The sequence below is a fragment of the Rhodamnia argentea genome, chromosome 4 (assembly GCF_020921035.1).
Source record: "Rhodamnia argentea isolate NSW1041297 chromosome 4, ASM2092103v1, whole genome shotgun sequence".
NCBI lineage: Eukaryota > Viridiplantae > Streptophyta > Magnoliopsida > Myrtales > Myrtaceae > Rhodamnia > Rhodamnia argentea.
The window spans coordinates 15,818,154-15,837,713 of NC_063153.1; the positions used below are offsets into that span (position 1 = coordinate 15,818,154).

Consider the following 19,560-nt stretch of genomic DNA (forward strand, 5'->3'; position numbering starts at 1 on the left):
ACAGAGAGGGAGACCGCCATTAATGCTCAACAGAGCTCAGCCACCAAACTCTGGACTCGAATTAGTTGGCGCTTGAAAGCTTCCTCGCCCCCACGTCCAAGCCTCACGAGTCACGCACTTATAATTGCTCTCTGTCTCTCTCTGCCTCTCTCTATCTCTATATCTGTGTCTCTCTCTCTCTGTGCGTGCCTTATCTCCGTTTCTGTTATGCGATCTCCGGGCGATCCTTGCTCTTTCCAGATCCCGCGAGCCGCCTGAATGTGGAACTCGGAGGAGAACGTCTTCGCCCGCTCCGCCTCCTCCTCAGGGGGCGGCGGCGGCGGCGGCGACGACGAGGAGGCGCTCCGGTGGGCCGCCCTCGAGCGGCTCCCCACCTACGCCCGCGTCCGCCGCGGCATCTTCAAGGACCTCGGCGGCGGGTCCAAGGAGGTCGGCCTGAGCGAGCTCGAGGCGCAGGAGCAGAGGCTGCTCCTCGACCGGCTCGTCAGCTCCGTCGATCACGATCCCGAGCGGTTCTTCGAGCAGATGCGCCAGCGCTTCGAAGCGTAAAGATGCTAAACACACGCTCAGTACTTAAAAGTTTAGTAGCATCGGTGTTTAGCATAGGTGAATCCTTCGATATGGTGCAACGAGAAGGGCAAGTTTTAGTCGAATGCGTCTCCCTCACTAATAGTTCGAGCGTGAGATTTTGTTTTCTCTTCTTCTTTTTCGCTCCCGGCGGGAAAATAGCGGAAGAGAAGTGACGACTGTTTTTTGGTTCAGGAAACTCTGAATCGTAGACGCTACTGAATTCAGACTTCTCCGTCTTCACTACATGAAGTTTTTGTTTCTGGTGTGTGGTTGAGCTTTTGGGGAGACTGTCATACTCATTGCCTTATCCCAGAAATTGCAGAATCATAGACGTCAATGAAATATGCTTTAAGATTTTCGCATTTGGAAACACTGAATGATGAGACGGGAAACCGAGCACTTACTGGGGAATCCGACTTAGATCCTCATTGATGAGTTCAGTCATTTGCAAGCGAAACAGGGTCTTCTTTAGCCTTTCCGCGTAAAAACTAGCGGAAACAGCAGATTTACGACACGTTTTTCTGTGTGTTGTGTGAATTTATGGGCTTTCTCTACTAAAGGATGGATACAGATTTATCCAGATTAACAATTCTGAAGCATTATGCCAATTGTCTAGTTTCTGGACAGTCTTACGTTTTGTGAATGTAGCAAATTTGGGGTTTCCAACCATAAATAGAAGATTCTGTTGTTGTGATTACATAGTTCTTGCAAAAATCTGGAATATCTGTACCTTTTATTCAGGAGACATGCTCTTTGCGCTAGATTGCAGTCATGTTATATTCAACTATTTTAGATATGCAATGTGCTAATTGTATCCTTCTAATTTTGTCTATAGAGTAGATTTGGAATTTCCAAAGATTGAGGTTCGCTTTCAGGATTTGACAATCGAATCATTCGTCCACACTGGTAGCAGAGCTCTACCTACTATCCCCAATTTCATGTGCAACATGACCGAGGTATACAGTGAACACAATTCAAAGGAAAACTCCTATGAAATAAATTCATGGACTGGTAGGTGTTTGAGCTTCTGATTGAAATGACTCAATTTGGCTGTCATTTAGGCTCTGTTAAGGAAGACGCGGATTTACAGGGGAAAGAGAAGCAAGCTCACAATTTTACACAACATCAGTGGCATAATAAGGCCTTCCAGGTAGATTGCGCGATTTAAATCAGGTGTCAAATTTTCAGTCTTTAAGATTGAAAAGGATGTCATCGGGTGTTGTTCTGTAGGTTAACGCTTCTACTGGGTCCTCCAAGCTCCGGAAAAACGACATTGCTCTTGGCACTTGCAGGCCGTCTTAAAAAAGATTTACAGGTATCTATAGATCTTCAGTTGGGACTCTTTGAGAAGACTACACGCTTTTTTCTGTACTGCCATCCATTAGCTGCCTCTCTGTAAACGTTGTTGGTACTTAAAACTGGGGAATCGTTTAAGTGGGCGGACTGACTCTGCTTAGAGTTGTTTAAAATGGCCAAAATACTTCATGTTGGATGTGCATTAATATCCCTCTCAATGTGTTCATATTTAAAGTGATTGATTAGATCAATTACTGTGCTTTATCTTGACAAAATGATTCTCTTTAATGATCTGAAGGTGTCAGGAAAAATTACATATAATGGGCACAGCCTACATGAGTTTGTTCCTCAGAGAACATCCGCTTATGTAAGTCAACAAGACTGGAACGTGGCTGAGATGACTGTGAGAGAAACTCTTGAGTTTGCGGGTCGCTGTCAAGGTGTTGGCTTCAAATATGGTAAGCACTAAAATTGTTTTGTGGTGTAGTGCATTTTGTACGTGACCGTACTCAGTGCTCTGAAAACTACAACTATCGCCACAGATATGTTACTAGAGCTTTCACGAAGAGAGAAGATTGCTGGGATCAAACCTGATGAGGATCTTGATATATTCATGAAGGTAAGCTTTTGGATGTGATTTTGCTTTCTCGCCCTGGAAAGCTATGACTGTCATTGATGGTTCACCAACTAATAATTCGTTTATTTAGTCACTTGCACTTGGAGGACCAGAGACTAGCCTTGTGGTGGAGTACATCATGAAGGTACCCTCTGCATGCCCCCTTTCCTGCAGTTCTAGTAGTTCAGTTTACTATCTGAACAAGGGAACAGAAAGAAAATATTCTGTCCAACGATCACTTTTTTCTTTTTTAGTTCCCTTTTTTCCGCATGAAGTAATTCTTTTGGTGCATTGTTTTTACGTCTACACTGTTGTGTAACTTAAAAACTGTTTATGGTAGATTTTTTTTTTTTCATTTGAGGCAGGCTTGCGTCATTTTAAGCTAGTGCAGGTTCACAACTATGGAAAATCAAATAAGGAAACATGACTTTTGTATGTAAAAGGACAGATTCAATTAATGATTTCTGATCCTTTTTCCAAGCAAGTGTTACTAGGTTTTTTAAGCTTCTCATGACTAGCTAAATATTGCAGGCTGATAATCTACATCTTAAAGCATATTTTAGTGTCTTACGCTTTTGGTCTCTTACTACATTGCTTAGTCACAACAGTAATCTCTTATCAAACTTTTAACAACTTTGAATATAATTACTGTTGATGTTGATCCCTACGTCCATCTTTAGGACATTGTTCAAGTAGAAGAGCTAAAGATTTTAAAATACTTCTAAAGAGTGCAGATAGCACACTTGTCTATTCTAGCTTGGATCATATAAATTTGACTGTGAAATGAGAAGCACATCTTTCTACTTAAAGTGATAACATCTGGGAGAATTTTTCCAGATTTGACAACTTCACTAGACATACTGATATTGTCAGTTAATTTTAGCTGTTGGAATTTCATGACTTACTTTTTGATATAATCCTTAAGAGTGGGGTGGCATGTTCGTGTTTCTTGAAATACGTAAGAACTGTAGTGCTCTGGGACTAAGATTTATCTGACAAAGATTTTAGGGTTGGACATATGTGCTGATACTTTGGTCGGAGATGAAATGCTGAAGGGGATTTCAGGGGGCCAGAAGAAGCGGCTTACAACAGGTTTCACTGCTGTTTTCTGTTGTGGTCAAAGAAAGGTTATCTTAACTTTGTATAATTTTGATGTTTATGATTTCCAGGTGAATTACTTGTTGGTCCCGCAAGGGTTCTGTTCATGGATGAAATATCCAATGGTCTTGACAGTTCAACTACTTATCAAATAATTAAGTATCTTCGGCATTCCACCAAAGCCCTTGATGGGACCACCATGATATCGCTGCTTCAACCTGCTCCAGAAACATATGAGTTATTTGATGATATCATTCTTTTATGTGAGGGCCAGATAGTGTATCAAGGACCCCGCAGCGATGTTCTTGACTTTTTCAAATCTGTGGGGTTCAGTTGTCCGGAAAGGAAGAATGTGGCGGATTTCTTGCAAGAAGTAAGTAGCTGATCTGTCGACCTGATGTCTGCTTAGTTGTCTTCAATCGATTATGTAGTTCTTGTGTGCAGGTGACATCAAAGAAGGACCAAGAGCAGTATTGGTCTGAACCATATTGCCCATACAGATATATACCTGTGGGAAAATTTGCAGAAGCTTTTCGTCTGTATTCTGCTGGAAAAAACCTGTTGCAGGAACTGGATGTTCCTTTTGACAGACGTTACAATCATCCAGCTGCCTTGGCAACTGCTCGCTATGGTGCTACCAAGAAAGAACTTCTCAAAACCAGCTTTGACTGGCAGATGCTTCTGATAAAACGAAACTTGTTTATCTATGTATTCAAATTCATCCAGGTACCATTCCTTAATTGTCGAGCATTCGGCTTCTAAGAAATCTCTGTTTCCATCTCACATTTGCCATTGTAGATTTTGGAGCTCCAAAGCAGCTCATATCTTGAAGCATGAACTAACTAAATCCTCTGAGAAAATGCATTTGAATTATCATTTGCTGATCTATCAGAGGATTGTATCAGGTCAAATTGCTGATTTATCATTTTGTTTCTACCTTTTCAGCTTCTTTTAGTTGCACTCATCACCATGAGTGTCTTTTTCCGTTCGACCATTCATCACAACACCATCGATGATGGAGGTCTATATCTGGGAGCATTATACTTTTCTATGATCATCATTCTCTTCAATGGCTTTACGGAGGTTTCTATGCTGGTTGCGAAGCTTCCAGTCCTTTACAAGCACAGGGACTTGCACTTCTATCCTAGCTGGGTTTACACATTACCTTCTTGGGCTTTAAGTATTCCAACTTCACTCATGGAGTCTGGATTTTGGGTGGCAGTTACCTATTATGTAATCGGATATGACCCTGATATTACTAGGTATGCCATTCTATTGAGGAGATATTTTCAGTTTAAATGAATTGCAGTTGCATCGTTATTCTAATCATGCCATCTTTGCAGATTTTTCCGACAATTCTTGTTATACTTCTTTCTGCACCAGATGTCTATCGGTCTTTTCCGCGTAATGGGATCTTTGGGTCGAAACATGATAGTTGCCAACACCTTTGGATCTTTCGCAATGCTGGTTGTGATGGCTCTTGGAGGCTACATCATTTCAAGAGGTCTGGCTGATAAACTTAATATGCAAAAGTTTTTGCTTTACCTTCACTCATTTTTCTTCTTTGCTTATTGTAGATCGCATACCAAGTTGGTGGATATGGGGTTTCTGGATTTCCCCTTTGGCCTACGCTCAAAATGCAGCTTCTGTCAATGAATTTCTTGGGCATTCTTGGGAAAAGGTAAGATAAAACAATTCATCCCGTGTACTTGCCTTGGAGCTCTTCTGAACAACTGACCAGGGAAGACATATAAGTAATGTCATCCATTTGAGCTTAAAAAAAGGAGATAATCTATGAGATCTACCCTGGAGATGCAGAGTAGATATAATGACTATGAGCTTCTGAATCCTGTATGAGATGAAAGAAACTCTCTGATGTTCCATAAAGAACATTTTCCAATTCTAAGAGGTGTTGGTCATGCTTCACATTTAATAGAACTTGATACAGCAATGCCATATGAAACTTCCATATGAATAGTTATGCATGTACATATTCACATTCTCAAATTGCATTAGTTGCCAGCAGTCGTCACTGCATTTGACTCATCCTACAATATATGGGAGTTTAGCTGAAGGGGTCCTTGAAATAGCATACACATTGTTTTAGAGATTATGCTTAGTTACCTATGCGACTTGCAGTTTTTCCTTCATGAATGTGCCCTGATAATTAACAGTGCATCACTGGAGCACTAATGCTATCGGGTTGTTTGCATTCCACTAGGCTGGATACTAATATATGCGGATACCTATATCCCTAATAGAAAGCGAAGAGAAATTGCTTGCGATTAGAGAGAGAGAGAAAGGAGAGAGAGAGAGAGAGAGAGAGAGAGAGAGAGAGAGAGAGAGAGAGAGAGAGGGAGGGAGGGTTGTGTCGATGAGATCACCGGCTTATAAGGCTTATTTAGGTGCCCAAATCATCTTTCTCTTTTAATTCTTTGTTTTGGGGCGTGGGGGGCATTGGGTGGATGCATTCAATCTGCCATAAGCCATTGTTTAGCTGTTTTTACTTCTGTGTAATCTCATATATCTTCAGTGTCGTGTTTATATGTAGAAAGCTGGGAGCTCTGATTTTCCATTAGGTGAAGCATTATTGAGAGCACGCAGTCTTTTTCCAAAGAGCTACTGGTATTGGATCGGACTTGGTGCTTTGCTTGGATACACAATTTTGTTTAACATCCTTTTCACATTGTTCCTGACTTACCTTAACCGTAAGACATCTCCTCACTATTACAAACTGGCTGGTGTAGTTACTTCCTGTTCGTTTTTTATTAAGCAGCAATTTCAGTTTCTAACTCAACACTTCTGCCATATGCAGCTTTAGGAAAGCAGCAAGCTGTTGTCTCTAAGGAAGAGCTTCAAGAAAGAGAGCAAAGAAGGAAAGGTGAAAGTGTTGCCGTTGAGCTAAGAGAGTACTTCCAGCATTCAGGATCACGAGTTGGTTGGTTGAGCTTACTCCATGACCTTTCCTCTTAACTGCTTATGGTTATAGAAGTGAATGCATTCTTCAACCTGGCTATTTTGTGCAGGAAAGTATTTTAAGCGGCGAGGCATGGTTCTGCCTTTTCAACCTGTTTCGATGTCTTTCAGCAATATCAATTACTTTGTAGATGTGCCTCTGGTTCGTTCAAGTATCATTCTCCAATGCCAATTATCATGTTCATTTTATTGATTAGTAATGTGTCAAATTGATTTTTGTGCTTCAGGAATTAAAGCAACAGGGAATTATGGAAGATAAGTTGCAGTTACTTGTTAATGTCACTGGAGCGTTTAGGCCTGGTGTGCTTACAGCACTGGTTGGAGTTAGCGGTGCTGGTAAAACTACCCTCATGGATGTTTTAGCAGGGAGGAAGACTGGTGGTGTCATTGAAGGAAGCATACATATATCAGGATACCCCAAAAGGCAAGAAACTTTTGCAAGAATTTCTGGTTACTGCGAGCAGAATGATATCCACTCCCCCTGCTTAACTGTTCTGGAATCGCTTCTGTTCTCTGCTTGGCTCCGATTACCTGCAGATGTTGACTTGGAGACACAGAGGGTAATTGCTTTTCTGGATATTGTGAACTTAACGTGCTGGAAAACTTGCATTCTAAAGAATGAGTTTTATAGGCTTTCGTTGAAGAGGTTATGGAGCTTGTGGAGCTGACACAATTGGCTGGGGCATTGGTTGGTCTTCCTGGAGTTGATGGTCTGTCCACAGAGCAAAGGAAAAGATTAACAATAGCTGTTGAACTGGTGGCTAACCCTTCTATGGTTTTTATGGACGAGCCCACGTCGGGGCTTGATGCAAGGGCTGCAGCTATTGTGATGAGGACTGTGAGGAATATTGTGAATACTGGCCGAACAATAGTTTGCACCATCCATCAGCCGAGTATAGACATTTTTGAATCATTTGATGAGGTCATCTTCCTGCTGACTCGAGCTTTTGCCTCAGATGATCTGTAGCAGTTCTTTCATTTTTTTCCGATTGTGATCTGCTTGCATTGATGGAGTTGAGCTTATTAGGTTAACTAGGAAATCTCCCCCAATAAAGTGCAAAATCTTGGAACATGCTATTTGTTACTCTGGTCTGAAGCTTTCTTTCACTTTCCATTGAAACAGTTCCATGCTTTTATCGTGGAGTGAAGAGTATACATTCATTGTAATCGCATGTCTAGACAGGTCATCTAACTTCAAGTGAAAAATAAATAGGAAAATTTTAAGTTGGACTACTTCGAGTATATCACCTTTATGTCTCTTGAACAGTCAAAATGTAACAATCATAATAGCATAATCGACTTTGCGTCATGTCTCAGCAGGATGTTTTCTGTTTCATGAGAGTATAAAGCCATCTCTTAGTTGTATCTACTTAAAAATAACATTAACCTTTGTCTGATTGCAGCTTTTGTTTATGAAGCGTGGAGGAGAGCTTATATATGCTGGTCCTCTTGGCCCCAAATCTTGTGAGCTCATCAAGTATTTTGAGGTGGGGATTGTGCATATTTGTGCATCGTAGATCTTAGATTTCTACTAGGTTGGTTTAGCTTGTTTCCTTTTTGGGGGAAGTTTAGCTTGTTAGATAACCCTTGCCTTGGCCCTCTTACAGTTGCCAGTGTATTATGTAGGCAGTTGAAGGAGTGCCAAAGATTAGAGCTGGATATAATCCTGCTGCTTGGATGCTCGAGGTTACTTCGTCAGATGAAGAAGATCGTCTGGGCTTGGATTTTGCAGAACTTTACCGGCGATCATATCTATTTCGGTTAGTATCTTTTGCACTTATGCTTTCTGTATGCTCACCCATGTTTTCAACCTTTTTAATTAGTGATTTGCTTTTCTGATCCAGACACAACAAAGAACTGGTTGAAAATCTAAGCAGGCCTAACAGTAGTTACAAGGAGCTGAAGTTCCCAACCAAGTATAATCAATCATACCTTGAGCAGTTTATAGCATGTCTTTGGAAGCAGAATCTTTCATATTGGCGAAACCCTCAATACACTGCAGTTCGCTTCTTCTATACTGTGGTAATCTCTTTGATGCTTGGGAGCATATGTTGGAGATTTGGTGCAAAAAGGTACTTGGTTGATAGTGTTACCACATCCAAAATTATAGTTGCTTATTTCTAATTGTTGCCTTTCTCTTGGCTACTTTTTTTAGCCGGGTTATCAAGCTTACTGGTCGAAACAAGTAGCCTTTTGTCGGATTCTAGGAGATCGAATCAACAAGAGCAAGTTTCTAATAAAAACAAAGCAAAAAAGAAGGAAAAAAAAAGGGAATCTATAGAGCTAGTCACAATCTATTATATAGTTGGCCTCATGATTGATTACCTTTATGTCTCATGAGACCATCAAACGTGGAATATTTGTGTTTTACATGTGCAAGAAGGATTTTATCTAGCAAACTTCTCTCTACTTTGAGCCTCCGTAAAAGTGATGATAACGAAGCAAATCTGCAGATTTGCCAAAGAAAGCTCTATCTGATTGGTAACATACCCCCTGTTTATGACGGTAATTAAGTTCAGAAAAACGTTTACTAACCACTTTGCGTGGCTCAAAGCACTTTTAAAGTAAAGATACTCTTAAAAATGCAAGAATTTGTGATGCTTACTTTTAGGAAGAAGTATTTCTGTCATATCAATTATGATTACCACGCACTATAGGCCTATGACCTATGACTATAAAGCTGGATGGCTTAAACATGAAGTGATCCTGGCAACCATGGACCACACTCTACATCTGTGCTTCTGGAAAGATTCGAGTTTAGCAACACTTATGTTAATCACTAAGCCAGTTGACCTGACCTAACACTAATCTGTTTCCTAATAAGGGGTCCAGTTGGATGGAGGGAGTGGACTTCCCTCTGTTGGGCTAGTACGTTGGAGAAATTTTTGACCAGTTCTGCTTATTGTCTGTACAAATCACTGGAGGCCTATTGCTTTGTCCTTTTCAGTATTGAACACAACGAAAGAAGAATGATGCTTGAGTGTTCAATTAACTTTATGATGTAATTCTTCGTGATGTTCCCTGTTGAATTGAAATTATGGTAGAAAAAAAAAACAGTGCAAATTTCCTCTTTTTATTTCTGAGACACTTAGGAAACTTCCGTTCACTCACCTAGATATATTTGCATCCCTCAGTAGGTTGGTGAAAATTAACTGGTTTGCTTTCGAGACAGAGAGACGCAGCAGGACTTATTTAATGCCATGGGATCCATGTATGCAGCAGTCCTGTTTATTGGGATTACCAACGCCACTGCTGTTCAACCTGTTGTTTCTATTGAAAGATTTGTTTCATACAGAGAAAGAGCTGCAGGGATGTACTCAGCTTTGTCATTTGCATTTGCTCAGGTGCATCTTCTAACAATAGATCTCTAGTTGAGCTTTGACTTGCAGGAAGCTTTTGTATGTTATCTAAGCTCGAAAATTTAATGTCTGCAGGTCGTCATAGAATTCCCCTATGTTTTTGCTCAGGCGCTTATTTACTGCACCGTCTTTTATTCCATGGCCTCTTTCCAGTGGACGTTTTTGAAGTTCGTTTGGTACTTGTTCTTTATGTATTTTACCATGATGTACTTCACTTTTTACGGGATGATGACCACGGCAGTGACACCTAATCACAACGTGGCCGCGATTATTGCTGCTCCCTTCTACATGCTTTGGAACCTTTTCAGTGGCTTCATGATTCCCCACAAGGTAAATAACAGCCCGTTACAAAAAATTTCATGACCTGCTATCACAAATCTATTCGTTATTTATCACCGTTCTGTTTTCCTACTGCTCTCCCTGAAGTTGCTCTGGTCAGTGTTGGCTAAAATCACTTGTTGGTCACTACTCCAAGACTTTGTTGATTTCGAAACCCCCCCCAAAAAAAAGTCTGTTGATTACTCTGTTGTGTTTTAACTATCCAGCTTTATCTATTTCTCTCTCATCTTCATATAAAACGGAGGAAAACCATAATCCAATACAAGCATCACTCTTTTTCTTCTGCTGTTATTCATTAGTTTTTATGCTAGCAATAACCGGTTCAAATTATATTGCAGAGAATTCCCATCTGGTGGAGATGGTATTATTGGGCAAACCCAATAGCCTGGAGTCTGTATGGCCTCATTGTTTCCCAGTACGGCGATGATGATGAACTTTTGAAGCTAGCGGATGGTTACACTCTGGTACCTATAAGGCAGTTCCTCAACGATGTTTTCGGGTATAGACATGATTTCGTGGGTGTTGCCGGGATCATGGTGGCTGGTTTCTGCTTATTGTTCGCTGTCATCTTTGCATATGCAATAAAGTCCTTCAACTTCCAAAAGAGGTGAGAGAACAATAAAACTTCGCTGTCTGCAGCTGCTCGTGGGTTTCTGGACATGCATCCAGAAATATATCAATTCCGCGTCAGAAATGGTAATGTATAGGAGCATGACACTTGAATATTCATAATTAGCTCATTTGATACGAGAATGCAGATTTAAGATAGTCCAACATCTAAACATACAGTTTTATGCAATAAAATTAGAGATAAATTCACTCTGTAACACAAATTTTGTCAGTACTGCAGGCATAAGCGTTTGCTAGTCTTAATGCTGCAATTACTTCTTGTCCTCGTTTTAGCATGGACATTTTCCCTATAATTTCTGTACGTCTCGGTTCATTTAGCGGGTAATTTCGACTGCATGCTTAGCTGGATGGTCCGACTCGTTATTCGTCCTCAACATTTAACCGAGGGGCTTTTCTAGTTTCATTAGCTGTGACGTCTCTTTCTCGTGCGTGGTGGTGCAAAAGTCTCAATCAAATCCAACCTTAACCGAAATGGGAACACGGGAAAGCGATTCACCATGAGAATCTCCGATTCCTTGGCCAATTCGAAGCGTGCTGTAGAAAATTCCGTCGAGGTTAGCAGCCGTCCTAAGAGCTTGATTAAGCCGTCTCTGATTCAGGGAAGAACTCGGGTATCGCTAGGTCAGTGTTCGCCATTTCATGCTTAGAAAAACCACATAAAGCGCCATTGGTTAAGTTCGGAGAGACGTTGGCTATCCATCCTTGGCTTTTGTTTCTACGGCCATTCACATGATCTTTGATTGAGGATGGTGATCGAGCAGGTGTCACCAAGATTAACGAGTCTAACTCTAGAATTGATTACAGAACAGTCTTTGAGTGACTGTAACTGGAAGACCAACACACACACACACACATATTCAACAAAAAAGAAATAATTAATTAAAAATTATTGTGAGGTCCTTTTTTTAAGAATTTGTGGCTCACAATATACTGTTATTCTCACGGTCACCCAAATACTATTATGCTAGCAAAGTCCAGTCGTTGCCATGCTTATCCATAGCAAACCCTCAATCTTTAGTCATCAAAATAAGCATAGCATCCATAGCAGAAAACCGAGGAGGTGCTTCCTGGCTTCATAACTTGATATCAAATTTAGAGAAATCCATTTATGGAAGCTATCAGAAAACCATATGTATACTCACTGCTCCTGTTTTAGAAAGGGAAAAAGTTACTAGCAATCTATCAAGTTACCTAATCCCAGGACACCATATTGTTTTTTTTCGAGTCTTACTCAATTTGGGTATATAATTGCAGTGTGCATCTTCAGTGGGATTCTAATGAACATGACCGGTTTTACCTTGACTATGTAACATAAAACGAAGTTAAACTTCGCATGCCTAAAATATTAAACTAAGTTGCAGCTTTCTATATGTTATTACATTAATGACTGAATATTGATCATCTCGAGACTATGCAATTCAACTAATTGAGCTGAATTGCCAACCTATTAGCACACGTTATTAAAAAAAGATTAGGACTAAATAACTACAATTGCGATAGGTTTAGGATTCTTTTTAGTAATTTTATGAGGAAATTGAGTTTTGTGATGGTGTGACTCATGGACAATAATTTTCTTTCCTAATATATATAGAAGATACCATAACATACACAACCCCGAGGGATACTGATTAGACATTGACGGTGCAAAATAAAAATCTCCATCTGGAACCTCCATACATAAATAGAAAGCAGGAAGAGAAATCAAACCAAGAGCCAGTTCTCTCTCTCTCTCTCACACAAGATAACGAGCTCTAAGAGTCGACTCAAGTTCCCAACCTTCTTCCTTCTCGAGTATGCGATGGAACCGCACGAGATTGATCTCTTCAAAGGGCTTGAAGAGCTAGGGGTGCTGTTCATCGACCAGCTCCTCGGGGCACTGGATCACGCCTTCCATTGTCGAGAAGAGGCCGATGGAGTGCCGTTCTCGCGTCCCGCTCATCACCACCCGGTGCAACGGACTGTACAATCTCCCATTGGACCATCCCTACATGTAGCTGAGTTATAACTTCTGAACTAGATACATTTGCTTACTATGACCAAGTAAGGGAAAATGCTTCACTTAATGAACAATATGATGCTTGTGGAAAGACAACCCGTTTCGCAGCAGGCGGATCAAATCGGAAACTAGTTGAATGCATAAACTAAAGAAGAAGAGAGAGATGAAGTGTTTATATGCTCACATGGATTGCATCTCCCAGTATGACTACGGAGGAGGAAGCTGAAGGAGTCGCCTTGATCCACTGGCCATCCTTGGCCTTGACCCCCAGACCGTTCACCACTCCCTCCTGACGAAGAATGGTCATGAAGTTCGAGTCGCGATGATTGATCCTGCCGACTTCTTCGGCCCCTCCTTTCTTGGGGGCATCGTAGTTCATTATCCGGAGGAAATAGCTCATCTTGTCGATGACACCGTCGCCATACTTTTCCACTGGCAATTGCAAGCCCTCCAGGATCATTCTCTTCACCATCTTCTCTAGTTCTGATACTTTGGATGAGTACGTCTTCACAATCTCACTGTGTCGATCGAGCCGAAGCAAATTAGTGATGAACTAGGTCGACAGATTACCGAATTTCGGTTCTATGCTATGGGAATGGCATTTTAATGTGGTAATGTCCATCTTTTAGGTAAAAAAACCCTTGATTTGAAGAATGTTCTTAAACAATTACTTAGTAAAATAGTTGAAAGTGTCCTTGCATTTTCAAATGAAGCAGAAGTTGACCGACTTGAAAGATCAACACTATACTTAACATCAAAGGGTGTGCAGGAAAAAGTAGGAAGCAGAGTAAGAATAAATCATGAAATCAAAAAGTACCAGAACTTCGCATTCCCGTCGGGCCACATGAGATCCGTGAGGTCCTGAATCGCCGGAGAGTCGAGGACTCCACCGATCCCCATGGCCTGATACCCCGGGGCGAAATGGAGGTTCATGACATAGCCGTCGTACGGCCTCTTCATGTCGGTGAAACCTCACTTGGTCTCTTCCGGCAGCTCGAACAGCTCCTTCATGGCTCGAAAGAGGCGTGTGTGAAGCTCCCAGTTGAAGAGCCGATCGTACACCGCCTCGAAGCACCCGTGCTCTTGGAGCGTGGCCACGACATCGCCCCGAACCAAGTCCCAAGAGGCGCTTCCCGGGCTCAAATCGGAGACGGAGAAATCTACTTTGGGAAGCCGATGCTCAGTAGGACTACGAGGAGCCATTTTCTGTAGATCGCGGCTTTTTCTACCGAAATGGCTACCCTCAGTTGCACCGCCTTTCTTAACGTGCTTTAGAAGTGGCGATGCTTCCGAGTTCAAATAAGCGCAATATGTATGCGAAGACAATTACATACATTAACACATATAATTACATAAATTCGTACCCAACGCCATCAACGACGCATGCTTCTCCTTAATTAAAATTACCCTAAATGACTTGATTTCAAAATTTGCAGATGCTTCTTGACGTTTGTTCTGGTTGATTAGTTTAAATTTTGTTTAGATGGAATGATGATTTCTCTGCGAAAATTTTTCACTGATTAGCTTTTTCTACATCGCCATCTTAGTCCCGAGCACCCACCATTCTTTTCCTTGGTTAAAAGGAAACGTTCTCGGCTATTGCGGAGCTAGTATTGCACCGAAATCCCTCGCCTCCTGCGGATTTCGGCGTGTGAAGAGAAGTTCTAAGGGCCCGACTCGGTTCCACGTTCGATTAAAATTCATCGTACCCGCTGATGACGTGGCCCCTTTACAGAGCCGACATATTCGATGGCGATGATAGTGTCGGTCTACCTAAATCGAGTCTATCCTTGTGTTTTTACGAACGAGAGGAAGTCTCATAAAAGACATAGAGGAATCAAACTAGATGGGTGCGCGCTAGCAAGGAAAGATGCTTGAAGAATCTGTGTGAGGAACTGAACCATTCCCCAGGAAAAGATGTTCGAAGAACCAATGTGAGGACAGAATAATCTGTATAACAACAATAATGCCAGCCCGAAGAAGAAGTTGAGAAACACGAAGGTTGTTTAAGATGAGCCGGGAATAGGAAAGGCCACGTTTAAAATACAAGAGGGAATCATTTCAGTATCTACTCTTTGCCCTAGAATAAGACCATCCGCCTTGCCGGGAGTAGAACTTCTGGGGTTGATTGATGGGATGCCGTCCTCGTTTGATAGTAGGTTCACCTGAATCGAGAGGGACGAAACCTTTCTGTCACGCCCCAAATACTGCATGAACGGATGTAACAACGTGGTCATCCTTCTCCCCACAGAAAGGACGCAGCCTCAAATTCAAATCAACGTTTCAAAGTTTCTATAATCCAATAAGGAGTATGCATACATATCTGACGAATACCCAAATTCAACTATCGAAAGTTTTTCACCTATCAGCACTCTCATCCTACTTGTTGCTAACTAAAGGACTTGAAAAGTTGATAAAGAAAATGGTGTCAGCAGTCACATGCCCAATGAGTAATGCATCTCTTCTAAGCCGATCGAATATCCACTATTCATCTTTTATAAAATAGTATCACAACTCATCAATTCCAAATCTAGTGTACGATATACCTAAAATATTAGAAGTGGATGATATCTTTCCAACAAAACTTTTACGTATAAAATCAATTAACATATCAACTCATAATGATAAATCATCCATCAATGATCTATTCCATCGACCAATCTCATTGAACCCAAATCTCAATGTTCCATTCCATTGATCAATCTAATGCTCAATGTTAGCTATGGTCACGTTTGACGCCGTGACAAAGGAGACCAAGTCTACCCTCTTGGATAGGTCTACCCCCAATATCAGCTAATGGTTCAACCCCGAAGGACGTTTTGATACAATATGCATAGTTAAAGCCCTCAATGGATACTAATTAGATTGACATTAGAATAATCCATCAACCTCAATCTCCAATAACTCGCGACCAAAAATCAGAAATCATATCGTGAATTGATTTCACAGACCGAATCATATAGCCTTTTCATTTATCAAATAGAATTCATTTCATAAAACATTTCAAAATCAATATATATATATATATATGTATATATATAAAATATTTTTGGTAATTCCCTTCACAAAGCATTTAATCAAGACGTTTACAAAATGATCATTCCGAAGTATTTCAAATAATGCTTTCCAATAACTTGTCAATTGACTCAAAAGTAAGCAAACGCTCAATCCAATTTACGCAAGAAATATGATGTTTCTTACCTCACACTATATTAAATCTCTACCACTTTCATGATATGAGTTTGCAAATTCATAAAAGAGATAGTACCACTCACCTAAGAAAGCTAAAAACCAACATACGATAGTTACTCAAGGTGACGCACTCATATTCCCATCAAATTTGAAAGATGGTATCAAAATTCAAGTAAAACACTATTCTAACGAATGAATTGATTAACTACGCTTAATCTCCCATAATACGGCTCTTTTATAACTTTCTCCTTGACGCATATTGCTCGGTACACGTAACTTACCCTCAAAACTTCGGAAGTTCGGTCCAATCAACCCGTACTTCGGAATCGATTTTCATGAAACCCCACGGCTTCATAGTACCCTAATCTATCATGTCCATACAAATCTAAAGCTCAATAGCTCCTCAATCGAATCTTGCAGTTCGGCTTTCACATAAATCTTAATTTAAGACCAAACTTCGAACTCCTATAAAACGAATAATAGACTTGAATACTTAGCTGACGTTGTAATTTACAGTTGATTTGGCTTGTCGAGATTTTCGGCATCATAAAGTAGCAAAAATTTTTCTCTTTTCCTTTTTTCTTTCCTTCTCCACTAACCCGCTTCTTCTTCTTGCTTTAGGCCCCCCATGGTTCATTTCATTCATTATGAATTAAAAAGTGTGAGGCTGATCAGTGAGGTCTTAAAAATTTCATAGAATTATCCGTCAAATTCCTCTTCTTTGTAATTCGCGAAGCTTTGTTCGGAGGAAGGAGAAGGCTTTCTCAATTTCCATGGGCTATGACTAACAAACAATGGGCTTGGCTTTTCAATGGGCTGAGGTTATGGGCCCATATATCGCGCTTTCTGCCTTCTCTTAAATTTGCTCTTCTAGTTGAGCGAGGGCTACCTGGGGTCAAGGGAAAGGATGCAGACAAAAACACTAATTTGAATCGACCAATGTTATATCAATGCATGGGCAAATACTGTCTTGTAGCTGCCAACCGTAGGGCGATCTCCTGTAAAACCAACATTAACGTTGGGGTTGATAGTAATGTTAGAAACGGTACAATCTCAACCATAGATTCACATATCATCATCGCGTGTGGTCAGAAAGAACCGATGCTACTTATCGACTATTGGGCTAGCAGCTTCCTTAACATTATGTCCACGGAAGATAACTAAGAATGAAAGAATTCCGTCTCATCAAACAGAGATGCAGTAGCACATCTCTCCCACCATCTCTTGATCGAGGTCGGAAATCTTGCATAGCTTACACCGCCCTAAAAAAGAAATAGTTCAAGCTATCTATGTTGTCGATCAAGTAACATATTAGAATTGAGAACGTCTTATCTCATCAAAATGTTCCATGTATTCAGTTGACCCTCCTATCTTGTATACGTCATAAGTAAATATAATATTGGTCCTGTGAATATGGAGCATCTCGAGATCTAAACTCCATGCAAAGATTTTTTTTTTTCAACTAATTGAGTTGACTTGCTAGCTTGTCGGACCACGAAAGATAGTTTATCCTAGCTAATGTTAAGGAATGTAATTTTTATTGAGGTATGGTTCATACTTCTCTGCTACAAGAAAGCACGTTGGTCCCGCTCCAAGCCGAGCGGGCGGGGATCCGGGGAGCCTTCCCGGTGGGGGGTCTCAAGGAGGCAAGGCCCCCTGGACACAAGCGGGCTTTAACGAAAGATGCGAAGTGCTAATTATAGTAGAATCCTCTACTAAACGTAACCCTAGTTTAAGGATAAACCGTGATAAAATTTCGTGTCTCAATTTTCTCTTTCTTGCTCGTTTTACTTCACTGCGATTGTGTATCGATCCTAACAGCTTTGTCATTGTGTCATTTAACCACATATCTCCTTTCTACTAATCCAATTTCATTACACGAGATGGTATTATGACCTACACATTGTCAAAAGAGATACAAATTAGAAACTAACACCACACAAATTTTGAATTACCAAATGAAAATCTCCACCTCCAACCTCCTTACATTCAACTCAAAGCAGGAAAAGAGGTTAAATTTCTTAGGCAAGAGCTGACTCAACTACCCAACCTTCTTCGGTGTCGAGTATGCGAGTCGATCGCACTAGATTGATTTCTTCCAAGGGGTTGAAAAGCAAGGGTTGTTGTTCGTCGACCAGCCTTGGAGGACACCAAATCACGCCTTTCATCGTTGAGAAAAGGCCGATGCTGTGCCTTTACTCGATTCCTACTCATCATCACCTGGTGTTCCGGACTGCACAATCTCCCTTTGGACCATCTCTACATGTAGCAGAGTTATAACTTGTGAACTAGATGCATTTGCTTATAATGACCAAGTAAAGAAAATGCTTCATCTAATGAACCCTAATGACATTTGTGGAAAGACAACTTTTTTTGTAGAAAGTTTCGCAGAAAGCGGATTGATTGGAATTGTACCTTAAGAAGCATATAGTTGTTTCTGATCACACGATCTCTCAATCAATTAATGTTTTATGCAAAATACGTAGTGATGGTGCATGGATCTACGATTGAAATTGTACCGTGAAAAGCATATCCTCCCTATGTTCTTTTAAAGAAAGTCACTTCAAGTCATCCAGTTCTCAGGAAATGCTTTTGTGGTCAAGAGTTGACCGCCATTCTTTGTAAAACTGACTCAATCGTCAGTTAGTCATTTTCCTTTTAACAAAGCCCAACTCACGGCGCTCTTTGCTACATGAAATGGGAATGTGTCGAATCTGCTTCGCTAACACATGGTACAGCGCTTTCCTATTTTGTGAAGTCGTGGATTCCTTTTCTTTGTTCCCTTTTTTTGTTGCTTCCCTAGCTTAGGTTTCATCTCAATGAAATGTTCGATGCATATACATCATAAATTCCTTGCACAATGAAGTGCCATGCCTCCGGCGGCTGGTTTTGAGGCCGAAAAGTCAAAGCCTTCTTTTTCTTAATTCTTTTTCTTTTTGCTTTATATTACCCCATTATGCCCCTTGCTAAAGGGTTTCTTTTATGCCCATTATAACACATTTGTTGTGAATATTTCTTTTTTGACATAAAGGACTCCATACTTATATGTATGTGACACATTTACCTTTCATCAAGGCTTCATATGACATTCAAGCCAAAATGGCATTAATCTTATTTGGAAAATTTTCAAATAATGGCATAAAGTACCCTCTTCTTTTAAAATAACGGCATGAAAAAGTTGATTTTATTTTAAATAAGGGCCTAAAGTGACATTGTTCAAATAAGGACTTGAGTTTGCCATGTTAGTCTCAAAGAATGGCTTGACCTCATCGGCTAGTCAAGGATATTTTCGTCCTTTATTTTTTTTTCCTTTTTTCCCATTTCTTTTTTTTTTTTTTTTTGTGGCTATCGAGGGCTACCGACACCAAATTGGGTATGCTGGCACAGCCTTCCCCGGTGGCCGACCATTGCTTGAGATTGGCCACCGGCGAGAAGGGAGGAAAAAAATAAAACAAAAATGAAAAAAATATAAATGACTAAAATGCCCT

The 19,560-nt window shown here is 40.6% G+C and overlaps 1 protein-coding gene and 1 pseudogene across 2 annotated transcripts; one reads left to right on the forward strand and one right to left on the reverse strand.

Annotated features, from left to right (window-relative positions):
- Positions 1-103: 103 nt before the first annotated feature.
- On the forward strand, positions 104-11,078 carry LOC115756982 (ABC transporter G family member 32). Of its 2 annotated transcripts, none has more exons than XM_030697012.2 (24): positions 104-545; positions 1,406-1,526; positions 1,632-1,720; positions 1,801-1,885; positions 2,165-2,324; positions 2,409-2,485; positions 2,574-2,627; positions 3,484-3,574; positions 3,652-3,953; positions 4,025-4,306; positions 4,526-4,842; positions 4,924-5,084; positions 5,158-5,261; positions 6,132-6,288; positions 6,396-6,518; positions 6,607-6,698; positions 6,784-7,116; positions 7,188-7,478; positions 7,960-8,043; positions 8,183-8,316; positions 8,401-8,628; positions 9,729-9,900; positions 9,991-10,245; positions 10,593-11,078. In XM_030697012.2, the coding sequence occupies exons 1-24, from the start codon at positions 259-261 to the stop codon at positions 10,863-10,865; spliced, it is 4,272 nt and encodes a 1,423-aa protein (XP_030552872.2). In that variant the 5' UTR covers positions 104-258; the 3' UTR covers positions 10,866-11,078. The 2 variants fall into 2 exon arrangements, with proteins under 2 accessions (XP_030552872.2, XP_030552874.1); XM_030697014.2 differs by having other exon boundaries at positions 407-545; positions 1,411-1,526.
- A 1,538-nt stretch (positions 11,079-12,616) lies between these two features.
- On the reverse strand, positions 12,617-14,083 carry LOC115757000 (annotated as a pseudogene).
- Positions 14,084-19,560: the final 5,477 nt, after the last annotated feature.